Below are 21,859 nucleotides of genomic sequence, written 5' to 3' on the forward strand. Positions count from 1 at the left end.
GTGGGAAAAAAAAGGACATTGATTTTATTTGGGTGCAGCGTCTCATGACTGCACAATTGTCAGTTAAAGTAAAGCAGTGTTTTATCGCAAAAAAAAAAGGCCTGTACATAAAGGGGGGTAAACAAACATTCATACAAAAATTTCCACCACATTCAATGAATTGATGAATGTCATTTGAAAATATTTCAAAATGCAGTTTCCTTATAACATTCGGTTTTAGAAAGTTCCTGAATTAAATCCACATATGCTGTTAGAAATTCGTTCATAAAAACAAAAATCCTTCGAATTGTCTTGTCACTGCAGTTAAAATAAACCTCAGTTTGACCCCCACTAATGATTACAAAAATCAAATGAACATTCCTAAAATGAGACACTTTGAAGAAAATGATATTAGTGCATGGCCGGCCTAATTCCATGTCACATCTGAGCATAGTAACAATCTATCACATGAACTGCAAACCCATGTCTGTCTCTGATCACCTGCAGTTTAATATCAAAGCTGTTTTCTCCACTCAGGCAAATTATTTGCAATAAAAACCCAATTAAATGTTCGGTTTAACCACTTGAGCTCCGGAAAGGTTTTACACCCTTCATTAACCGATCATTTTTTGCTATTCAGCACTGCGCTACTTTAACTGGCAATTGCATGGTCATGCAATACTGTATACAAAGTACATTTTTCCAATTGGCAAATAGAGCTTTCTTTTGGTGGTATTTGATCACCACTGGGTATGTTCATTTTTATTATATAAATGAAAAAATAATGAAAATTAAAAAAAATATATATATTTTCTACTTTCTGTTATAAAACATAAAAAAAAAAAAAAACCTTATTAAATTGGGGTCAAAATGTATTCTGCTACATGTCTTCGGTAAAAAAAAAAAAAAAAAAAAAAAAAGTCTCAATAAGTGTATATTATTGGTATGTGCAAAAGTTATAGCATCTACAAACTATGGTATACATACGGAAATTTACGCAGCTATAGATGCTATACTATAATGGCGGTGATCAGCGACTCATAGTGGGTCTGTGATAGGGTGCCGGGCAATCTGGTGCTAACAGACACTATCTGGGAGGGTCACTAACTTACAGTGACATGGCTAGTGACACTAATACAGTGATAATACTGTACACTGACACCGTAATAATGACACCGGCTAGAAATGGGTTAACATCTAGGGGCAATCAAGGGGTTAACTGTGTGCCTAACAATGTGTAATGTGCGCTGCTTTCACTTTACTATCTGGCTGTTTTTTCTCCCTGAGAAACAACCAGATCGCTGTTCCCTGTACACTGTTCCCTGTATTTGGCTGAAATCAGCTGCTAAAATCGTGGTTTGCCCAATCACAGCACGGGTCGGGCGGGGGGCATGCCCATGACGTACAGGTATGTGATTGTGCCTGCACCTGCTGCCCACTTGCAGTATATTTACTATGAGTGGTCAGCAGATGGTTAAATCAGCTAAATACATTTGAAGCTTACCAAAACAAAAGGCGTTCATTGTCCTATAGTTTGTTTTCTTTAGAAAGCAGCCACACCCTGAGTAGAAAATCCCGTCCCCTGCCAGTGCCAGCATGCTGCATAAAATGACCCGTGCTCTCTGTGAGGAAGAAGTGGTCCAGAGGTCTGACGCACCCCCTGCTGAGTCCAGAACTCTCCAATCAGGAGGGATCATGAGCTTTGTTGGTTGCAGAAGTTTAGCTATGACTCGGAGGGGCCTTTATTGACTTCACAGAGAACAAGGATCTGCAGGCAGGGGAGAGGCTTTTCTACTTAGACTGTTTTGTGAAATTCACTTTTTACGTGTTTTGCTTTTGTGTGTCACCAAAGCACAAATGTATTTAGTTGGTCTAAACCAAAAACAGCATGTTTCAGAAGAACCACATTTTTCCTTTTGTCGGTTCTCCCCCAACAGTGGGTGCCAGCATGTCTCACTCCATGGAACAATTATAAAAGCAAAATTGGAGGCACACACCATATAGATTAACCACATCTGCTGGTAAGCTAACAGAGCTTTCAGGCTGCAGTCCCTGCATCTTGGCTATGCCTTGTTGATGCATTTCACCCTGCTTGGCCTTAGTCAAAGTGGACAAGCATGACTTAACCCAGTCACGGTGAAACGCATCAGTGGGGCATGTCCTAGATACAGGGACTGTAGCTGAAGCCTCTCTAGGCTTACCAGTGGATGTGGTTGATCTATGTGGTGTGTGGCCCCTAATTTTGCTATTATGATTGGTCTGAACCCAAAGTTTTAATGTATGACACAGAGAAAGAGATGGAGTTTTGTAGTTGACTCTTCTCATGAAACCCTTATATGACAATAAACGATAAGGCAACTGATGGCGATTTCTAAGCCTTGAAGTACATATCAAAAAATCATGTATAGTGCTTGCCTCGGCAGCACATATACTAAAAATTGGAACGATACAGAGAAGATTAGCATGGCCCCTGCGCAAGGATGACACGCAAATTTGTGAAGCATTCCATATTTAAAAAAAAAAAAAAGCATGTATAATGCCACAGCAGATCTATACTGGCATCGTCTTGCTATCATGCTTCTCCTTTTGCTTTAAAATTTTGAGTTAGGGATCTGAATTTACACATGAACACTTGTTCTGGATCAGCGACTCCGAAAGTATTGAAACCAGAAGGTCAGCATAACAATCAGGCAACCAGAATTTCTAAGGCAGTCCCTTTATTTATTTTATGACAGGTTCACTGTAAGAAGATTTCTACCCACCTATGACAATTAGGGCCAACCACCATCTGTGTACTGGTACCCCTGCCCATCAGATATTCCCAGTGCTTTTACCTGTTTTGGTTTTTGAAGGCTCAGAGTATCTCTGGCACTATGCAGCACAGGCCTTCTAAACCAATAGTTTTTGCATGCTAGACCATTCTGGAAAATTCCAAGTAGTCTCAAAGAGCTACTGCTGGACCCCAGGGTAGACCAACACACAGTCACTGGATTTCTAAGCTTGGATCAGTACTTACAATTTCCCATGGCAGCTGCACACCTTCCAGCTCCCACCAGCCACTTCTTGAGTGGGCCCTCCAGACAAAACCCTTTGCTCCAGTCCAGAAGTAATTAAAAATAGGCCACCCAGCTCGCCTATAGCTGAGACTTTGATGAACATCAGCAGACTCCAACAGGACTGCCTCAAATGGGCAGCAGCTCCTGAGACTGGGAACTTCTCCAGCAGGACAAAAACAGGGCTTGTTTCATGGCCTCAGACTATTATGTTCCAGCCACTTACTGGGCACACCTACCCAGGTATTCGCTGAAGTACAATAAATATTCAGACTGCCCATTTTACATAGCTCTCTATGTTCTGGAAGTCTCCAGAATGCAGGGGGAAGCAATCAAACCTACAGCCTGTGAGGGCTATAACAGCCCAAAGAAATCTACAGCTGCTGCAATGATTACAAAAGAGACAAAAAATAAATTTACCTAGTATCCCATACCATGGGGGTACTAGAATAACACCTCCCCCCCCCCCCCCCCACACACACAGCATGTAGGAGGACTAAAGCTCACAATTCATCAAGAACTGTAAATGAATTGCTATATAACAGCATAATTCCTGTAGCATGTGTACTTCTTTTTGTTCTAAAAATGATTTTCTTTTTATTATTTTGCACATTTGTAGAGTCCTAATAACACTTTGCAGCACTCTTTGTTCCAGCACAGGAATACGTTTCTTCCAGAATTTGCTGGGTATGCCTGATCGACTATAAACTATAAAACATCCACTGTATGTATTGCTTCACAAATCAAGCAACAAGCATTTCCAAATTTGTACTCTATCTTCCATGTCAGAGAATCAACCACACTATATTTACCTGAGACTTTTATTATCCTGGAGTCATTCAATATTTACAACCAATAGTAATTGATGGCAATATGGAGTCTGTTTTCTTTTTTAAAGTGGACCTGTCACCTACATTTTATAGACAGAATAGTTGAAATGACAACTCTAGCTGCTCAAATAAATACACAGTTACAACACACAAACTATATACTCAGTGTGCACTATTTTAGGTACAGCTGCTGGGACTATAAGGAATTTGTGAAAGATGCAAATTGACACTGGTAAGATATACTTCTTTGGGAGTGTTAGGAGTTAACTGGCTAAGCTTGAAGCAGGCATGTGAAATTGGTGTTTTTGTGGCTGTCTGTATCGCTCTCACTCCTTCTCTACAGCTCTAAGCAGTTTACGAATTGAAATTGAATGAGGCCCCAGCTGTTCTCCAGTTGATAAAGGCTACACTTCCTATTATAATTTTGCAGTTGAATTATTCATGAAATCTTTTTTTACTCCGGAACAAAGTGTAAACTGCATTATTATAATTTTATATAATAGTAATGGCCCCTCCCAGATTTATTACACTAAAGGTGTCCAACCTTATGCACTTGAGTTTGACCTGCCTGGCTTACGGACTAAAGATGGTGGGAAGACCGAGCTAAAATGGATATAAACATTGGGTGGGGGGCCTGGGGAGGACTATCTATTCCGTTCAAGTATGCAAAATACCAGACACAGTTGTCATGTAGAGGTTGGCAAGAGGAAGCGGTAAGAGGTGCGGGGGACTCAGAAGAATGACACTCCCGGAACTGTTGGTTTCCTAGCAGTGGAGAAGTTTCCAGTTATGCTGGCAGCAGGAGAGGTATGCTAATCTGAGGAAATTTAGTAGAGTAACAGGGTCACTTTAAAGTAGTGATCAATATCGGTTTTTCGTTGCCGATACCGGTATTTTGGCCATTGCATTTTGGTATCGGCTGATATTGGCCGATATTTTTTTTTTTTGACAGGTACTTTTGTGGAGGGATCTGGGGTCTAAAAGACCCCAAACCCCTCCTCTGCACTTAAAAGCATTCAAAACGCCAAGTTTGGCTGTTTTGAATGCTGTCATTTTTTGAATCTGGCACCAGACAGTACCCGGAAGTGATGTCACTCATGACATCACTTCCGGGTTTTTTGCATGGAGACACGATCAGAGCCAAATGCAGCTTTGATCAGGTCTTCGGCGGCTGGTGGGACGGGAGACCCAGGCGAGCCGTGGACGTCCCTTCCCGCTTCTTGTAATGACAGTCGAGCGGCTTCTCAGCCGCATCGGTTGTCATTACAAGACAGCCTACCATCGGCTATGGAAGCCGGTACCGGGGTGATGCCTCTAGCTGCAAGCATCACTCCGATACAAACACTTTTCCGAAATATCGGCAATATCGGTAACCTCCGGGGCCGATTCCGATATATCGGGAAAAGTGCATATCGGCCCTGGATATATCAGTTTTGCCGATAATCGGTCCATCCCTACTTTAAAGTGTACCTAAAGTCAAAACCTGGCTTTGGTTAGAGTAGGGAGAGGTTGGAACCCCTCTCATGTTTTTATTGCTGTTTGTGTCCCTGCCCAAGAGATTTACCGTCTCTGTTTGTTCTGGTGACCATTGTCACAAGTGATGGGAAAGCAAATATTTTACAGCTATCCCTGGAACAGGATGTGAAGAGAAATCTTCCAATGGAAACACCCTAGACCTGGTCACTTATATCTGTACTAAAGATGGGCCAGGAACATAATAGAATAACTAACTGTGCATACATGCATCAGAAAGAGCCTGCAGTGTCCTGGAGGCAGTAGTTGTCTGTATCTTGAATGATTTTGGGTGAAAGTAAACCTGTCATGTAGGTTGCTATTGCTGAAAATGCTAGCTGCTCAGCTGTCATGTTGATACTTTATAATACTTTGCATACTTGCTTAGATAGGTTTCTCAGAACATAATAAAGCAAAGTAGAGTCAGAGTGATTTCAGAACTCCTGAACTACATTCAGTACTTGATCCAGGTCGGACTCAAAGTAGTAAAACCAACGGGTCGACATGACAGTTTCACAACTAGCATTTTTAGTATGGTCATCTCTATAATTCTCTCATGTCAGGCTTCCTTGAAAAATAATTGTATTTACATACACTCTGTTGAGTGCCGCTCCAGACTCCATTCTTTCTCCCCGATCTGAAGTTGGACAAGTGCCAGACACAAGACCGCATCCTCATTTACAAGTGCCTATCCTTAGTATTTAAAAAGGTTTATTCCAGATCTGTATTCTGAGAGTCCCTGCTCATAGCCACACCCTCCTGATGCATTTCACCCAGATTGGACTTAGTCATAGAACTGGGGGTGGCCAGGGAGGGGGGAAAGATAATATCACAGAATACAGGTAAAAACATTGATCCAAAACACTTGCTGTATTTACAGTACATACTGTTATCATTTATTTGACCCGACCCCTCCCCATCCCCACCTCCCCAGATCTTCCACTATATACCTGTCTACCCTCGTGCCAGTTCTAAATTGTACCACCCATGAGGATCCAAATGGCTACTGCTGCAAATCTTCCCATCTTGTCCCTTACTTATTTTATTCATTCCAATGGAGAGGATGTTTATGTTAAGTTATGTTAATGGATTACTTTTTAAAAGCAAAACGTTGATGGGCTGTTAGTAAGAACCAAGTAATGCATTTGGTATGACTTTATATATTTGATGGAATGTTTCAAGTAGCATTGGTAGATGCAGGAAATTCTTGAGATGTACAGTATGTTAGTGAAACAGTCACCTATACATCTCTATCAGGTTTCAAAGATTTACTATATAGTTTGTGGACATACATCCAGTTAATTATTTAGGGTGGTTTCTTAAAGGCAATGCATAAAGTAATGGTGGTTACTAAAATGTCATATTCTATAGCATTCAATCAGAGTGTAGGTAACGGTACTTACTGTAGATCCATGACTCCCAACTGTTCCTCTTTTGGAAAACAAATCCCGTCCATCCTTTCTCCTCAGCCCCTCTTTAGGTTCTATTGTAGAGACTTGTATGTGAATGTACTAATATATTATCAAATGTGTTAATGGGCTAAACTTTTTATCTGTTTTTATTGCAATGGTAATTGTCAAATGCTATATGAGAAGAATAAGAAATGCTAATAGATCCTGAGTGGGTTAAATTGAATATTATTACACATTAATTAATTCTTCACAGTCAGCCTGGCTAGCAGTGTGGCAAGGATATGTCCCATTCCTAAATAATTTGTGCTAAAAATTGTCCCTCTTTCCCATATCAGAAAATTGGGAGGTCTGCTAATTGCTTGCTTGAGATTACTGTGCTTTGTATTTCATCATTGATCTTTTCCATGCCTTTTTAAATGCTGAATTGTCTTCATTTGAACAGTGTTTTCTGTAACGTACAAGAGGAAGTAAGAATATCATGAAATTGGTCTGAGTTGTCATTCTGTTAGGAACAGAATGCTTGACTGTTAGTTTATTATGGATTTCAGTTTATAAGAGTATAGGTAGTAGAAAGCAAAAAGTATTGATTTCCCTTTGAAGCTTTTACCCAGACATCACTAGGAATAGATGGCCTTATTCAGCAAAGAAGTGAAAATAGCAGTGATGATGTACAAACTATAGTATCCGACAGCAACCAATCAGAAATCCTCAAGCATTATAAACTGCATATAACCATAGTTTTTCTACTGCATTATGACCGATTACATTGTGGGGCCAACTAAACTTGACTAAAATCACCATACTCTGCTATTAGTTTAATTTTAAAGTAATTTTAAACCTTTAATTTTTATTAAAGTAACAAATATGTCATGCGTACCTGCTCTGTGCACTGTTTTTTGAACAGAGCAGCCCTGAAGCCCTTCTTTTGGGGTTCTCCACCAGAGCTCCTGGCTCCTCCTGCCTTCCGAGTACCTCCCCTATCAAGCAGCTTTCGCTACACGTGCAGACTTGCTCCTGAACCCTGCTGAGCATGTCCATAGACACAGACAGTGGGGCTTTGCCCCACCCCCACTCCCTGGCCATAGGATTTGATTGACAGCAGCAGAAGTCAATGGCTTCCACTGCTATCCATCTGTGCCCTGTGAGGAAGGAGAGAGCCGCTGTTCTCGTGCACAGCGCTGGATAAAAATCGAGCTCAGGTAAATATAAGAGGGGGCTGTGGGGGGATTCTGGACACAGATTGTTGTTAACCTAATGCAGAGAATGCAATAAGGTAAAAAACTTTAAGCCTTTAGAAAAACTTGTTTATGGACCAAGGGAGGGCGAATTGTAACTACTCACTGTGCAGGGAAAGCAACTAGAAGGATACAGTTTGAATGTGCTGGCAAGCAAGAAGACAATCTTGAATCTTTTATGATACACAATAATGCTTTACTGACAATCAGCGACAGGATGTGTGGGTGGTTATGTGTAGCCCCAAGAACCCCTGACCCATGTTGACATAATGATTATACAACATATTCACCAAGACCCTATAAAGCGAATCTGTGTCAATTCTATGAACATTTTTGTTTTACATTTTTCTTTCAGTAGTAAATAAACATTAGAAAGAGCTTTCACTTACCTCTGTAGCGGCAGGCATTGTGGAGCAATGAATCCTCAACATTCTAAGAAGAAACACTGAAATCATTCAGTTTTTCTCTCAATAGCTCACCCTGCTCCCCTGCCTTCTTCCAGAAAAGCGATTCAGCAATCTTCCAGCCTTTGGCCTCATGCACACTGGATGTTTTTACAGCTACTGTTTTTTGCTTTAGGCGTTTTTTTCTGCAGCCAGTAAACTCCCCAGCATGTTATCCTATGTGTCTATGCGCACATAGGCTGTTATCAGTGTTTTTTGGCAGGGACATTTTCTGGCTGGAAAAACCACCCAGAACTAAACAGCTATAAAATGCTACTGCAAAAACCCTGCAAAACTCATTCTACAGCTTCAACTTTCTACAGCTAAGGCTACTGGCGTTTTTATACCATCCAGTGTGCATGAGGACTTCTAGTCTAAAATGTAGACACAAAGCAGGAGCCCTGGGAGAGATAGCAGGGTAAGTTGAGTAGCTGAGAGAGAACAGCATGAATGACTTCAATACCTTGGCTATGAATTGCTCCACAGTGCCTGCTGCTAAAAAAAACTTTTCAAGTGTTTGTTTTAAAGTTTTTCATTGGTGTTAAGAATATGTAAATACTGTATTTAAATGTTCTTAGCCTGGCTGCAAATTCACTTTAAAAACATGTGTACAAATGATGGTAAAATAGCATAATGCATTAGAAGTAAAAAAAAAAAAAAATATAGCATAAATGGACAACTTGGGCTTTATATTTGGTCATCGTTGCAATTCTTTGGAAAATTATTGTCCATACTTATTTACTTGATGCTGTCTTTTACTACAATACATTTTATTGAGGTCTATTTACAGGGCTTGGTGTAGGTAAGTTGGTAGAATATATAATGTTGGTGATTCTAGAATAAGGAGTAAGGGCTCTTTCAAATGACTGGACTCCGCCTGCTTAGCGGGGAATCTTTTTCAGTGATCCCCACTTAGCAAGCGGATGACAGGTCCATGTCCGCTCCACTATGCAGAGCAGACACAGTTTGCTTTCCTCTATGGGTAGTCAGATGGAAACAGACCACCTGTCCATTTACATCTGACTGTCATCCAACCCGATCTGCTATGGATGGGAAACGGATCCCTCAACCTTCTGTTTTTAGCGGATAGGATCAGATCTGATGTCGGCGGGTGTAAACGGAAACATGTCTGTTTACCTCCGCCGATCCATAGAGAGCAATGGATGGTCCGATCAGGTCTGCCTAACAAACTGCCATGATGAGAAGGGATAACACTGCTCAGGCCAGTCAATGTCCACGATCCAAAATGGGTGCTGAACCTCGGCTCGTCACCGAGAGAAACGTATAGGAAGAAAATGGTCGCACACCACCACGGGATCCAATGAAGAAATTTTGTTATTCACATGAATGGTACAAGGTACAGCAGGGTAGGACAGTAGGCGAGTTTCACACGAATGCTACGTGCTTGTTCACTACTAGTGAACAAGCACGTAGCATTCGGGTGAAACGTGCCTACTGTCCTACCCTGCTGTACCTTGTACCATTCATGTGAATAAAGACATTTCTTCATTGGATCCCGTGGTGGTGTGCGACCATTTTCGAATAAACTGCCAGGCAGAATCGATTGATCCGCCTGTGTGCAAGAGCCCTATGTCTATGAATATTTCCTCAAAATCAATCAGTCAATACAAGTGTGTGATTAAAAACACTATATAACATGTTTCATCTTGGTTTGCAGACTCTGTTTTTACTTTTATCATTTTTTTTCATACAGGGATTTTTGTCCAGAGCTGCCATAAACCCTGCATCTTCTTGAAGACTATCAGAAGAGAAAGATCAACCATGGCATACCTCCTGAAAGTTGGATTTGTTCTGGTGGTCTATGTCCTGGCTTCCGTCTCATCAAAAGAATCAGAAAATGGAACCTGTAATGAAAGTGGGGATGCAAAGTGTGAGCCAGGTATCCTGCTTCCAGTCTGGAGCCCCCACAATCCATCAACAGGAGACAAAGTTGCTCGTGCTGTTGTTTATTTTGTAGCCATGCTTTACCTCTTCCTGGGTGTGTCCATCATTGCTGACCGATTCATGGCATCCATTGAAGTTATTACCTCTCAAGAGAAGGAGATTACTCTTACCAAGCCAAATGGGGAAACCAGTGTGGCCACTGTCCGAATATGGAATGAAACAGTTTCTAATCTAACCCTGATGGCTCTAGGTTCCTCTGCTCCAGAAATCCTTCTTTCTGTCATTGAAGTGTGTGGACACAATTTCCAGGCCGGAGAGCTAGGACCAGGAACAATTGTGGGTTCTGCTGCCTTTAATATGTTTGTCATTATCGCCATTTGTGTCTACGTCATACCCAATGGTGAATCAAGAAAGATCAAGCACCCAAGAGTTTTTTTTGTCACTGCCACCTGGAGCATCTTTGCCTACATATGGCTGTATCTCATTCTTGCTGTGATTTCCCCAAACTGTGTTGAGGTCTGGGAGGGACTGGTCACCCTTATGTTTTTTCCAGCATGTGTAGTCTTTGCCTGGGTTGCAGACAAACGACTCTTCTTCTACAAATATGTTTACAAGAGATACAGAGCAGATAAGAGAAGAGGTGTCATTATCGAGACAGAGGGTGAGTTTCCCAAAAGCATTGAGATGGATGGAAAACTTGGGTCTGGGGCAGTGGTGACACCAGAAATGAAGGACCCCGTAGATGAAGACAGTGCAGCTGCTGCTGCTGCTGAAGCCAAGGAACTTGATGAAAGCCGCAAAGAGGTCATCCGCATTCTAAAAGAACTGAAGCAGAAGTACCCTGAGCGGGAGTTGGATCAGCTGGTTGAAATGGCCAATTACTATGCCTTGTTGCACCAACAGAAGAGCAGAGCGTTCTACCGTATTCAAGCCACACGTATGATGATTGGGGCAGGCAATGTGCTAAAGAAACATGCAGCTGATCATAGCAAAAAACCAGCTAACCTACAGGAGGTGACTTCTGAAGCTGGGGAAGAAAACACTAGCAAGATATTCTTCCAGCCTTGGAATTACCAGTGTCTAGAGAACTGTGGCTTTGTTACACTCAATGTTGCCTGCCAAGGAGGAGACGGCACAAGCACATTCTATGTGGACTACAAGACAGAGGATGGTTCAGCCAATGCTGGTTCAGACTATGAATATAGTGAAGGAACACTGATTTTTAAACCTGGTGAGACCCAAAAAGAGATTAAAATTGGTATAATTGATGATGACATCTTTGAGGAAGATGAACATTTCTTTGTACGTCTAATGAACTTGAGGGTGGGAGACGCAGAAGGAATGTTTGAACCAGATGGGGAAGGAAACCCCAAGGCACGCTTGGTCTCACCGCTCATTGCTACGGTGACTATTCTGGATGATGATCATGCTGGAATATTTACTTTTGAGGAGAAACTGGTTCGTGTCAGTGAAAGTGTTGGGGTGCTGGAGGTACGAGTGCTGAGGAACTCAGGGGCAAGAGGGACTGTGATCATACCATATCGGACAGTTGAGGGTACAGCTCGGGGAGGAGGTATTGACTTTGAAGATGCTTATGGAGAACTGGAGTTCCAGAATGATGAAACTGTGTAAGTACCACAATCAATGTACAATTTATAACTAGGTTTCAAGCAGGCTAGACTGGCCACCGGTCAGCAATGTCATGTGCCAACAAGGTGTGTATTTGACCATTGAACTACTATAGTACTATAATAGTATGCCATTTTGCTCAAGGATTAATCTATCAAACCGTAAGCTGCTAATTCATTAGCCTTAATTTGTTTTTGTCTAGCCAAATACAATATTTTTAGGTTTTTTTTTTCGCTGTATTTAGGCTTATTATGTCTGAAAGAGTCACATTTTTCTCATACACTATATTGTCAAAAGTATTGGGAAGCCTGCCCACAGTCTTAGGCCGTAGGGGTGATTCACGATGAATCTCTTCTAAGATGCCGTTTTTAGGTGTTCAGCAATACAATACTGCCACCTCTTGGCTTCTTCACAACACAAGCTGTCAGCCACTACTGTATTAATTAGTGAAACACTTTGGTTTGGTCTAAACTTAGCATTGGCCAAACCTGGAAGGCAGCTGTCATTTTTGGGCCATCATACAGCTGCATGAACACAATGAAGCAGGGATGATCTAGACAGCATTGACCTAATATGGTCACATGGCCAAATGAGGTCAGTGATATTGACCTCATATGGATATATTCTGTGTCGGGGCTGAATCCAAGCTCATCCCTAGTAGTAATCTGTGGACTAGCTACCAGCTGCGGGACATTGTCGGCTCAGTCTTTTCACAGTACAAAGGCAGTAGAGAAGGGACATGACTAAACGACAGGGAGGGCTGCAGAACAGAGAGGGTACTGTGGCTTCTGTGCTGTCTCTCGATCTCCGGCTCCCCATAGGAATGTCCATAATTTGGGCTTTTGCCAGGGGTGGAGCTAGAGACAGCCCTGACTGAAACATGTGCTATGTGCAATGTGTCCCCTGTGGAACTCAACAAGCCTTTTTAACTTCTGGTGAGAGTTCTTCTTTACGCCACACATGTAATCAACAGTCAGAGGGCCACAGTGGGGAAACACAACTAAGTTAGACTGTTATTTATCTGTTTATTTTGTTCAGCCTTTTTAATGAAACCTTACAGTAACAGCTTATTAAAAATGTTGTATTGTTTTTCTTTAAGCTCTAGGAAGTTGTGTTGTGTGCCTGTGTTTTTAATGTGTTTTTGGTGCGTTTTCCAGTTTTTCTGACTCCCACCCAGCACCTGTGAAACATGGACATGAACGAAAAGCACACAAAAACACAATTGTATTGTGTTTTTGATGTGTTTTCCATTGATTGCAATGGGCGGTGCATTTTTGGTGCGCTTTTTAAAGATGCAGCATGCAGGATTATTTAAAATGCAGCACACCTGCAGGACACTGGTGTGAACAGTTCCAACAGATTTAAAGGGAAATATTATTTTTGCATTTTTCTTACTCATTTAGCAGTGTAATATTGCTGTAATAATGCTGTGAAAGGACCCTCATCCGTTCCTTGTGGTACTATTGTTCACCTGTGAGTTAGAAAAAAAAAACAATTGTGCCTATGTGAAATTGAATGAGTGTTCAGACAATTAATTACTGATACAAGCATACACTTGTCATCCAAGTAAACAAAACGAATATTATTAAAATTGTTATTAAATCAGACAACTATAATAGAGCAGAGGAGACCAGCCAAAAGTCCTCATAAGTCTGCAGGCCACTCGTCTTTTAAGAGAACTTTAAACCCTAATTAATATTTTGCTGAAACATATTGTTGTGTATTACCTGTTGATACACTATATTACCAAAAATATTGGGGTGCCTGCCTTTGCACGCACATGAACTTTAACGACATCCCAGTCTTAGTCCGTAGAGTTAAATATTGAGTTGGCCCACCCTTTGCAGCTATAACAGCTTCAACTCTTCTGGGAAGGCTGTCCACAAGGTTTAGGAGTGTGTCTATGGGAATGTTTGACCATTCTTCCAGAATCGCATTTGTGAGGTCAGGCATTGATGTTGGACGAGAACGCAACGAGTCTCATTTTTAATTCATCCTAAAGGTGTTCTATTGGGTTGAGGTCAGGACTCTGAGCAGGTCAGTTAAGTTCCTCCACCGCAAACTTGCTCATCCATGTCTTTATGGACCTTGCTTTGTGCACTGGTGTGCAGTCATTTTGGAACAGAAAGGGGCCATCCCCAAACTGATCCCACAAAGTTGGGAGCATCAAATTGTCTTGGTATGCTGACACCTTAAGAGTTTCCTTCACTGGAACAAGGAGCCAAATCCAACACCTGAAAAACAACCTCACACCCTAATCCCTCCTCCATCTTTCTTTTCAAAGTCATCATCTGTGAGTGAAGACACCAGGAATATGCTGTCCTTTGCCCAATTCAGAAAAACACGGCATGTGAAATATCCAATAACCAAGGCCGGTTCCTCCACTAGGCAAACTAGGTAGCCGCCTAGGTCGCATTGCAACCTAGGGGCGCAGCCATGAGTTGGCACTCTCTGTCCATCATGAATGATCCTTGTGAGCTGAGGGGAGGGGGCGGCAGTGGGGGAGAAAGAATGGACAGAGGAAGAGGCCCTGGCTTTCCACCACTGTTGGGGGGAGGGGGGGGGGTGCCCAGGAGGCAGGAAGGGAGCCCACAGGAGTGCTGCCTGCATGATGATCCTCTTTGGCTGGAGCTGAATGGTGTAAACCCTGGGCAGAAAGTGACTCTCTGCACTGAGCTGGTGGGCAGCCGTTCATTTCCCTGGGTTGGTATTAAGCAGGGAGCAGAGGAGAGCTGAACCTGACCCCAAGCTTGGCACTGGAGGGTGGCACCTTTACTGGAGCAGAAATGGTCTGAGGAGGTTTGGGATTAGGGACGTGCGGAGTTCTCAGACTGCTGCTTCTCTCTTCACCAGGAGCCGGTTGGAGCTGTGGTTAGCACTGTGGTCCAGAAGAGGAGCGTCCTAGAAGAAGGAATCAGCAGGATCACGGTGAAGGAGGGCAGAGTGCGGGCCACTCTCTTCATACCGCCCAGTGAGTGTCCCCAGATCAGGGGATCAGGGTCCCTGGGTGTGACATGGAGGTTCCCTGGTGTGAAAGGGAATCAGGGTCACCACGTGTGCCATGGGGGATAGGGGTCACCGGGTGTGCAATGAGGAATTGGGGTCCCTGAGTGTGCCATGGGGGACTGAGGTTCCCAGGTGTGACATGGAGGAACATCAGGGTCCCCAGGTGTGACATGGAAAAACATCAGGGTCTCTGGGTATGACATGGAGGAACATCAGGTGCCCCTGGTGTGACATGGAGAATCATTGGGGTCCCTTGGTGTGGCATAGAGGGACATTAGGGTCCCCAGATGTGACATGGAGGAATATGGGGGTCCCTGGGTATGACAGCATAACATAGAGGAGCCATCAGATCAGGGTCACTGGGTATGACATAGAGGAGTTTTTAACCCCTTCCCTTTTTATTTTTTTGGGGGCAGGGGGGCGCAATCAGCTTGTCTTGCCTAGGGCGTAAAATAGTCTAGCACCGGCCCTGCCAATAACAGGTTTTTGTGAACCAGTGCACAAAACAATGTCCATAAAGACATGGATGAGTGAGTTTGGGGTGGAGGAACTTGACTGGCCCTGCACAGAGTCCTGATCTCAACCCGATTGAACACCTTTGGGATAAATTTGAGTGGAGACTGTGAGCCAGGCCTTCTCGTCCAACATCAGTGCCTGACCTCACAAATGCACTTCTGGAAGAATGATCGAACATTCCCACAGACACACTCCTAAACCTTGTGGACAGCCTTCTCAGAAGAGTTGAAGCTGTTATAGCTGCAAAGGGTGGGCCAACTCAATATTGAACCCTACGGACTAAGACTGGGATGCCATTAAAGTTCATGTGTGTGTAAAAGCAGGCGTCCCAATACTTTTGGTAATATAGTGTATATTAGAGGTTCTTCTGAAGAAAAATGCAATGCTTTGCCTGGCATCTGTCATCGGCCTCACTGCTGCCTTTGCGCTCTGCTGCTAATATAATCAGAACCTTTGTGATCCCGGTAAGAGGAGTTCTGGCTGCCATGGTGACGTAATCAATTACTACACCTACATTCAGGGCTGATCCTTGGATAAAGGGGCTCCTGGGTCCTGGCCCACATCAAGAGTGCACATGTGGGATTATCAATAAGGTACATTGGAGAGACAGCATGTGATTAGGTACAGCTTTTAACACTTCAGGGTTGCTTTATTCTGAATTTTAGGTATCATTCGAAAGACTTACCGTATTTCACAGAGCGTTCCATATGTGAGATGGGTGAGATTGCTTCCCCAAATTTCTACTATGGAGCCTCTATTCTCTATGCTTGCTGTATCACCAGTAAACCTGGCTATTTATGTAAAGAAAGCCATGGATTCCCCCATCCACACTAAACTTTCTGAATAGATTACTCTCCCACTGCCAGCTATTGTATACTGACAGTTGACACAGTGCTGTATTTTGGCCTAGGCCAGCAAAGCCCAGGCCTAGGGCAGCACTTTGCAGGGGGGCAGCAAAAAAGCCACCCCCTCCACCTGAGACTCTATTGGCCACTGGTTGCTAGAGCCGCCTCTCTCACCCCACTCTCTCTCTCACTCACCCCCTCTCACCCACCCCCCTTGCTCTCCCTCTCTTTCACATCCCGCTCTCTCTCTCATCCCCCCTTTCTCTCTCTCCCCCTCTCTCTCTTCCTCTCTCTCATCCCCCTCTCTCATCCCTCCTCTCTCTAATCCCCCTTTCTCTCACACCCCCCTCTCTCACACACCCTCTCACCCCCCCCCCCCTCACGTGAGATCTCAGGTGTTCATGCTGGGACTTGTAGTCCTTCAATTTTGGAGGGAGTCACATCCGTTAAAAAAGGAGTGGGGCAAATTTACATAGAAGGGGGGGGGGGCCCTCAAATTTAGTCTTGCCTAGGGCAGCACAAAACCAAAATACACCACTGAGTTGACACCCGTAGATTTGAAAATACAGAAACTGCAGCTGACTTTTTTCTGCCTGGCTCCAAATACACTTACTGCTTGAATTGTGTGAATAAGCCAAAATTTGAGCTGTATATGGCCAGTTTAGGATTTTTCTAGCTTGATTGGAAATGACACAAAGGGGTACAGGGTCAGTGTCAACTGCAACTTCAGAAATGCTTAAGGTGGTATTGAACCCAAAAACAAGCTTTTATTATATTGCTGGTTACCAATTCTTAGATGTGATGGCTGCATACGGGTCCTTTCACACGCTCCGCCTCCGTAGGTGGACTCCGTGCTGCTCAGCGGGGGATCAATACACTGATCCGAGCTGAGCAGGCCGGTGACAGCTCCCTCTCCACTCTGTGTGCGAAGAGGGAGGTGTCAGAGCCCCACTGCTCTCTATGGGGGAATTGGATAAGAACGGACCGCCTGTCCGCTCTCATCTGATCCCATCCAATCCGATTCCCTGGACGGATGGAAAATAGGGTTTCCAATCCGTCCGAATTTCACAGACAGGATCGGATGCGGATGGCAGCGGGTGTCAGCGGACCAACATTTGGCTCATGTGTACTAGACTTAAGGCGGAGCTCCTCCCAAAAAGAGAAACTCAGCTTGTCTCCCTCCGCCCCCTCTCCAGTGCCACATTTGGCACCTTGTGGGGGGAAGCAGGTACCTGGTTACTCCATGGCGGACTCAGCCAGAAGTTTGGCCCTTGGTGCAGCTGGCCCATTGAGATTCGCGCATGCGCAGTTGGAAACTGGCTGTGAAACCACAAGGCTTCACTGCCAGGTTCCCTTACCCAAGATGGCAGTGCCAGCACCCCTAGAGCCAAATCAAGAATCGGCTTGGGTGAGAATACCACGGGATCCCTGGACAGGTATTTGTAGCTGCTGACTTTAAATTTTTTGGCGGGGGGACTGGAGCTCCTCTGTAAATGTTACATTTGCACATTTCCACTAATATAAAGTATAAGGGCTCTACCTTTCCCCATGAATGTGCTGCCCCATACCCGTGTTTCAGAAGTGCAAAAGAAGTGATCCTATCCTCCACGCCACCCTTTCAATTACAGCCCCAGAATGATGGGAGGTTAGTGGGCCCAGCCATCAGTGCTGTTTCTTTTTATTTCCCAGATAACAGTAACATTACTTTTTATACATAAAGCAATGCTGGTCTTCCATTCACATCCCTCTTTTCTGTTCTGTCAACTGTGGCTCTAGAACAGTAATTAGGATTACCATGCGCATAGACAGGAAGGTTGTTGGAAGTTCAGGCACAATCCAACTGCCTCCAGGCAAAGCTATCTTCAGACTTTACTATAAACATTAACACTTGGCACATTTATACTGGGAGGAGGAAGGAATAAACTCATAGCTCTCATGCAGCTGGGCTACTTTTCATAGCATGGGCAACCATTATTGGCTGGCCATGGTCATAGAACATTATGCAATCGGTTTTGTCCTAGGAGAAGCTGAACCCTTTACATATCTCGTAACTAATCCCTAGATATTTGTGTGACCAATGTCGTGCCTACAATATACACCGGCCTGTGCCCTGGTGAGCAGAACTTTAGCAGATTTGATTACAATTGTCATTTGAAGAAACTGTGAGAAATAGTCAAATTGCCTGTTGTTGTAAATACTCTATATTGTCAAAAGTATTGGGACGCCTGCTTTTACACGCACATGAACTTTAATGGCATCCCAGTCTTAGTCCGAAGGGTTGAATATTAAGTTGGCCCACCCTTTGCAGCTATAACAGCTTCAACTCTTCCGGGAAGGCTGTCCACAAGGTTTAGGAGTGTGTCTATGGGAATGTTTGACTATTCTTCCAAAAGCGTATTTGTGAGGCCAGGCACTGATGTTTGACGAGAAGGCCTGGCTCGCAGTCTCTGCTCTAATTCATCCCAAAGGTGCTCTTTCGTTTTGAGGTCAGGACTCTGTGCAGGCCAGTCAAGTTCCTCCACCCCAAACTCTCTTATCCATGTCTTTTATGAACCTTGCTTTGGGGAAGAGGTCATCCCCAAACTGTTCCCACAAAGTTTGTCCAAAATGTTTTGGTATGCTGACACCTTAAGATTTCCCTTCACTGGAACTAAGGGGCCAAGCCCAACCCCTGAAAAACAACCCCACAACCTTAATCCCCCCTCCACTAAATGATTTGGACCAATACACAAAGCAAGGGCCAAAAAAAAGACATGGATGAGTGAGTTTGGGGAGGAGGAACTTGACTGGCCTGCAGAGAGTCCTGACCTCAACCTGATAGAACACCTTTGGGATGAATTAGAGCAGAGACTGCAAGCCAGGCCTTCTTATCCAACATCAGTGCCTGACCTCACAAATGTGCTTCTGGAAGAATGGTCAAACATTCCCATAGACACACTCCTAAACCTTGTGGACAGCCTTCCCAGAAGAGTTGAAGCTATTATAGCTGCAAAGGGTGGGCCAATCTAATATTGAACCCTACGGACTAAGACTGGGATGCCATTAAAGTTCATGTGCGTGTAAAGGCAGGTGTCCCAATACTTTTGGTAATATAATATATATTAGAGGTTCTTCCAAAGAATAATGGAATGCTTTGCCCAGCATCTGTCATCGGTCTCACTGCTGCCTTTGCGCAGGCAGGCCTAAAGGCAGGTGTCCCAATACTTTTGACAATATAGTGTATGTGCTGTGGTGTCATGAGACCAGATGGGGATAGCTGACCCAGAGATTTTGGCAGTGAATAGAATTTGGTCTCTTGCCAAGCATCTAACTCATATGTGCACTGGCAAGGAGGGTGGGCCTTAACGCACACACTGTATAAACCCATGGCGGCTGAGTTTTATGTGCTTAGAGTGTGCTCAGTTCGCGCTTCCAGCACAGTCTCTAGGTATGATCAGGAGCGGACTGGAGAGCCACCCGATCATGTGACCACTGTGACAGCCAATCACAGTGGTCACTTGATTGGGAAGGCCAACCTGGGTAGGGATCGACCGATATTGTTTTTTCATTGCCGATACTGATATTTTGGTCATCGCGTATCGGTATCGGCCAATATGGGCCGATATTATCGCACATTTAAAAAAAATGTTTTTTTTTTTTTTTTTTTACTTGACAGGTACTTTGGGGAGGGATCTGGGGGTCTAAAAGACACCAAACCCCTCCTCTGCACTTAAAAGCATTCAAAACGCCAAGTTTGGCTGTTTTGAATGCTGTAATTTTTTTTAATCTGGCGCCGAGAACCCGAAAGTAATGTCATTTACATGGAGAATGCGGCTATGATCCGGTCTTCGGTGGCCGTGCAGGTAAGATGCCCGGGTCTCCCGGTGGGACGGGAGACCTATGCAAGCCCCGGAAGGCGGCGGGAGGGGAGGGGGGCGTCCCCTCCCGATCCTTGTAATGACAGTCAAGCGGCTTCTCAGCCGCATCGGTTGTCATTACAAGATAGCTGGACGCCGGTACCGGGGTGATGCCTCTAGCTGCAGGCATCACTCCGGTACAAGCACTTTCCAAAATATCGGTAACCTCAGGGGCCGATTCCGATATATCAGGGAAAGTGCAAATCGGCCCTCAATATATCGGCTTTACCAGTCCTGGCCCCCACCTAAAAAAACCCAGTTAAATTGCCATGGCGGACTGACGAGCAGGAAGGGGTTAAAGAGGAACTTTTGTGAGCTAGCTAAGTCCTGCTAGATTACTTTATGTTTGCACCATTTGCAGGTAGAGCTGTAAAACCGTAAAAATAATTGCCTGTGTTGTTTAACCACTTCAACTCCGGAAGGTTTTACCCCTTCCTGACCAGGCCATTTTTTTGCGATACGGCACTGCGTTGCTTTAACTGACAATTACACAGTCGTGCGATGCTGTACCCAAATGAAATTGATGTCTTTGTTTTCCCCACAAATTGAGATTTCTTTTGGTGGTATTTCATCACCTCTGTGATTTTTATTTTTTTTTGCACTATAAACAAAAATAGAACCACCATTTTGAAAAAAAAAAACAAAAAATATTTTTTACTTTCTGCTATAAAACATTCCCAATAAATTTTTTCTTTTAAAAATCTAATTTTTTAATCAATTTAGGCCAATATGTATTCTGCTACATATTTTTGGTAAAGAAAATCCTAACAAGTGTATATTGATTGGTTTACGCAAAAGTTATCGCGTCTACAAACTATGGGATACATTTATGGACTTTTTATTTTTCGTATTGTTTTTATTAATAATGGCGGCGATCACCGATTTTTAGCGGGACTGCAAAATTGCGGTGGACAAATATGACACTAAGTGACACTTTTTGGGGACCAGTGACACCAATACAGTGATCAGTGCTAAAAAAATGCACTGTTAATGCATAAATTACACAAATTACACTGGCAGGGAAGGGGTTAACACCAGGGCGATCAAAAGGTTAAGTGTGCTCCTAGGGAGTGTTTTCTAACTGTGGGGAGGGGGAATAGTGGATGCACTAGAGGAAAAGAGAGATCTGTGTTTTTAGCTGAAACACTAAGCTTGAGTGTGTAGCTGAAACACAAGATCTTTCTTTTACTCCCTGACAGAACAACGGTCTGCTTTGCTTCCATAGGCAGACCGCCGTTCTGTCATTCCTTCGAATGATCGGTGGGTCTCGGCAGCCATTGCAGCCGCTGGACCTGCCGAATTGCTCCCGCTGTGTCCAATCACCTAAATGTATCTGATTTTGCGCAGCCGGGCCGCCCTACCGCAGTATTTATGCAGTGGGCGGTCCGGGACTGACTAAAATACAATAATACACTGTCTCACCCTGTTCTGCACATGCTTAGTTGCTCTCCATAGTTGGCCTTTTGCCAAAAACGAAAGCCACTAGAGGCCAATCTGCTGACAGCCTAAAGATTTACTGCTGCTCAGGGGCCCTGGGTTTCAGCAAAATGGCAGCCTCCAGCAAGAAGAAACAGGAACAATGCTGGTATTGTGTTAAT

At 43.8% G+C, this 21,859-nt stretch overlaps 1 protein-coding gene across 2 annotated transcripts in view; it reads left to right on the plus strand.

Annotated features, from left to right (window-relative positions):
• Positions 1–21,859, plus strand: part of SLC8A2 (solute carrier family 8 member A2) — a 342,138-nt gene that overhangs the window by 81,020 nt on the left and 239,259 nt on the right. For both annotated transcript variants that reach the window (XM_082263478.1, XM_082263479.1), the window contains exon 2: positions 10,179–11,997. In XM_082263478.1, the coding sequence (XP_082119604.1) occupies positions 10,247–11,997 (1,751 nt within the window). In that variant the 5' untranslated portion in view covers positions 10,179–10,246. The remainder of the gene's footprint in view (positions 1–10,178; positions 11,998–21,859) is intronic.

Source organism: Pelophylax lessonae, assembly GCF_965119305.1.
Source record: "Pelophylax lessonae genome assembly, chromosome: 7".
In the NCBI taxonomy this organism is placed as follows: Eukaryota; Metazoa; Chordata; class Amphibia; order Anura; family Ranidae; genus Pelophylax; species Pelophylax lessonae.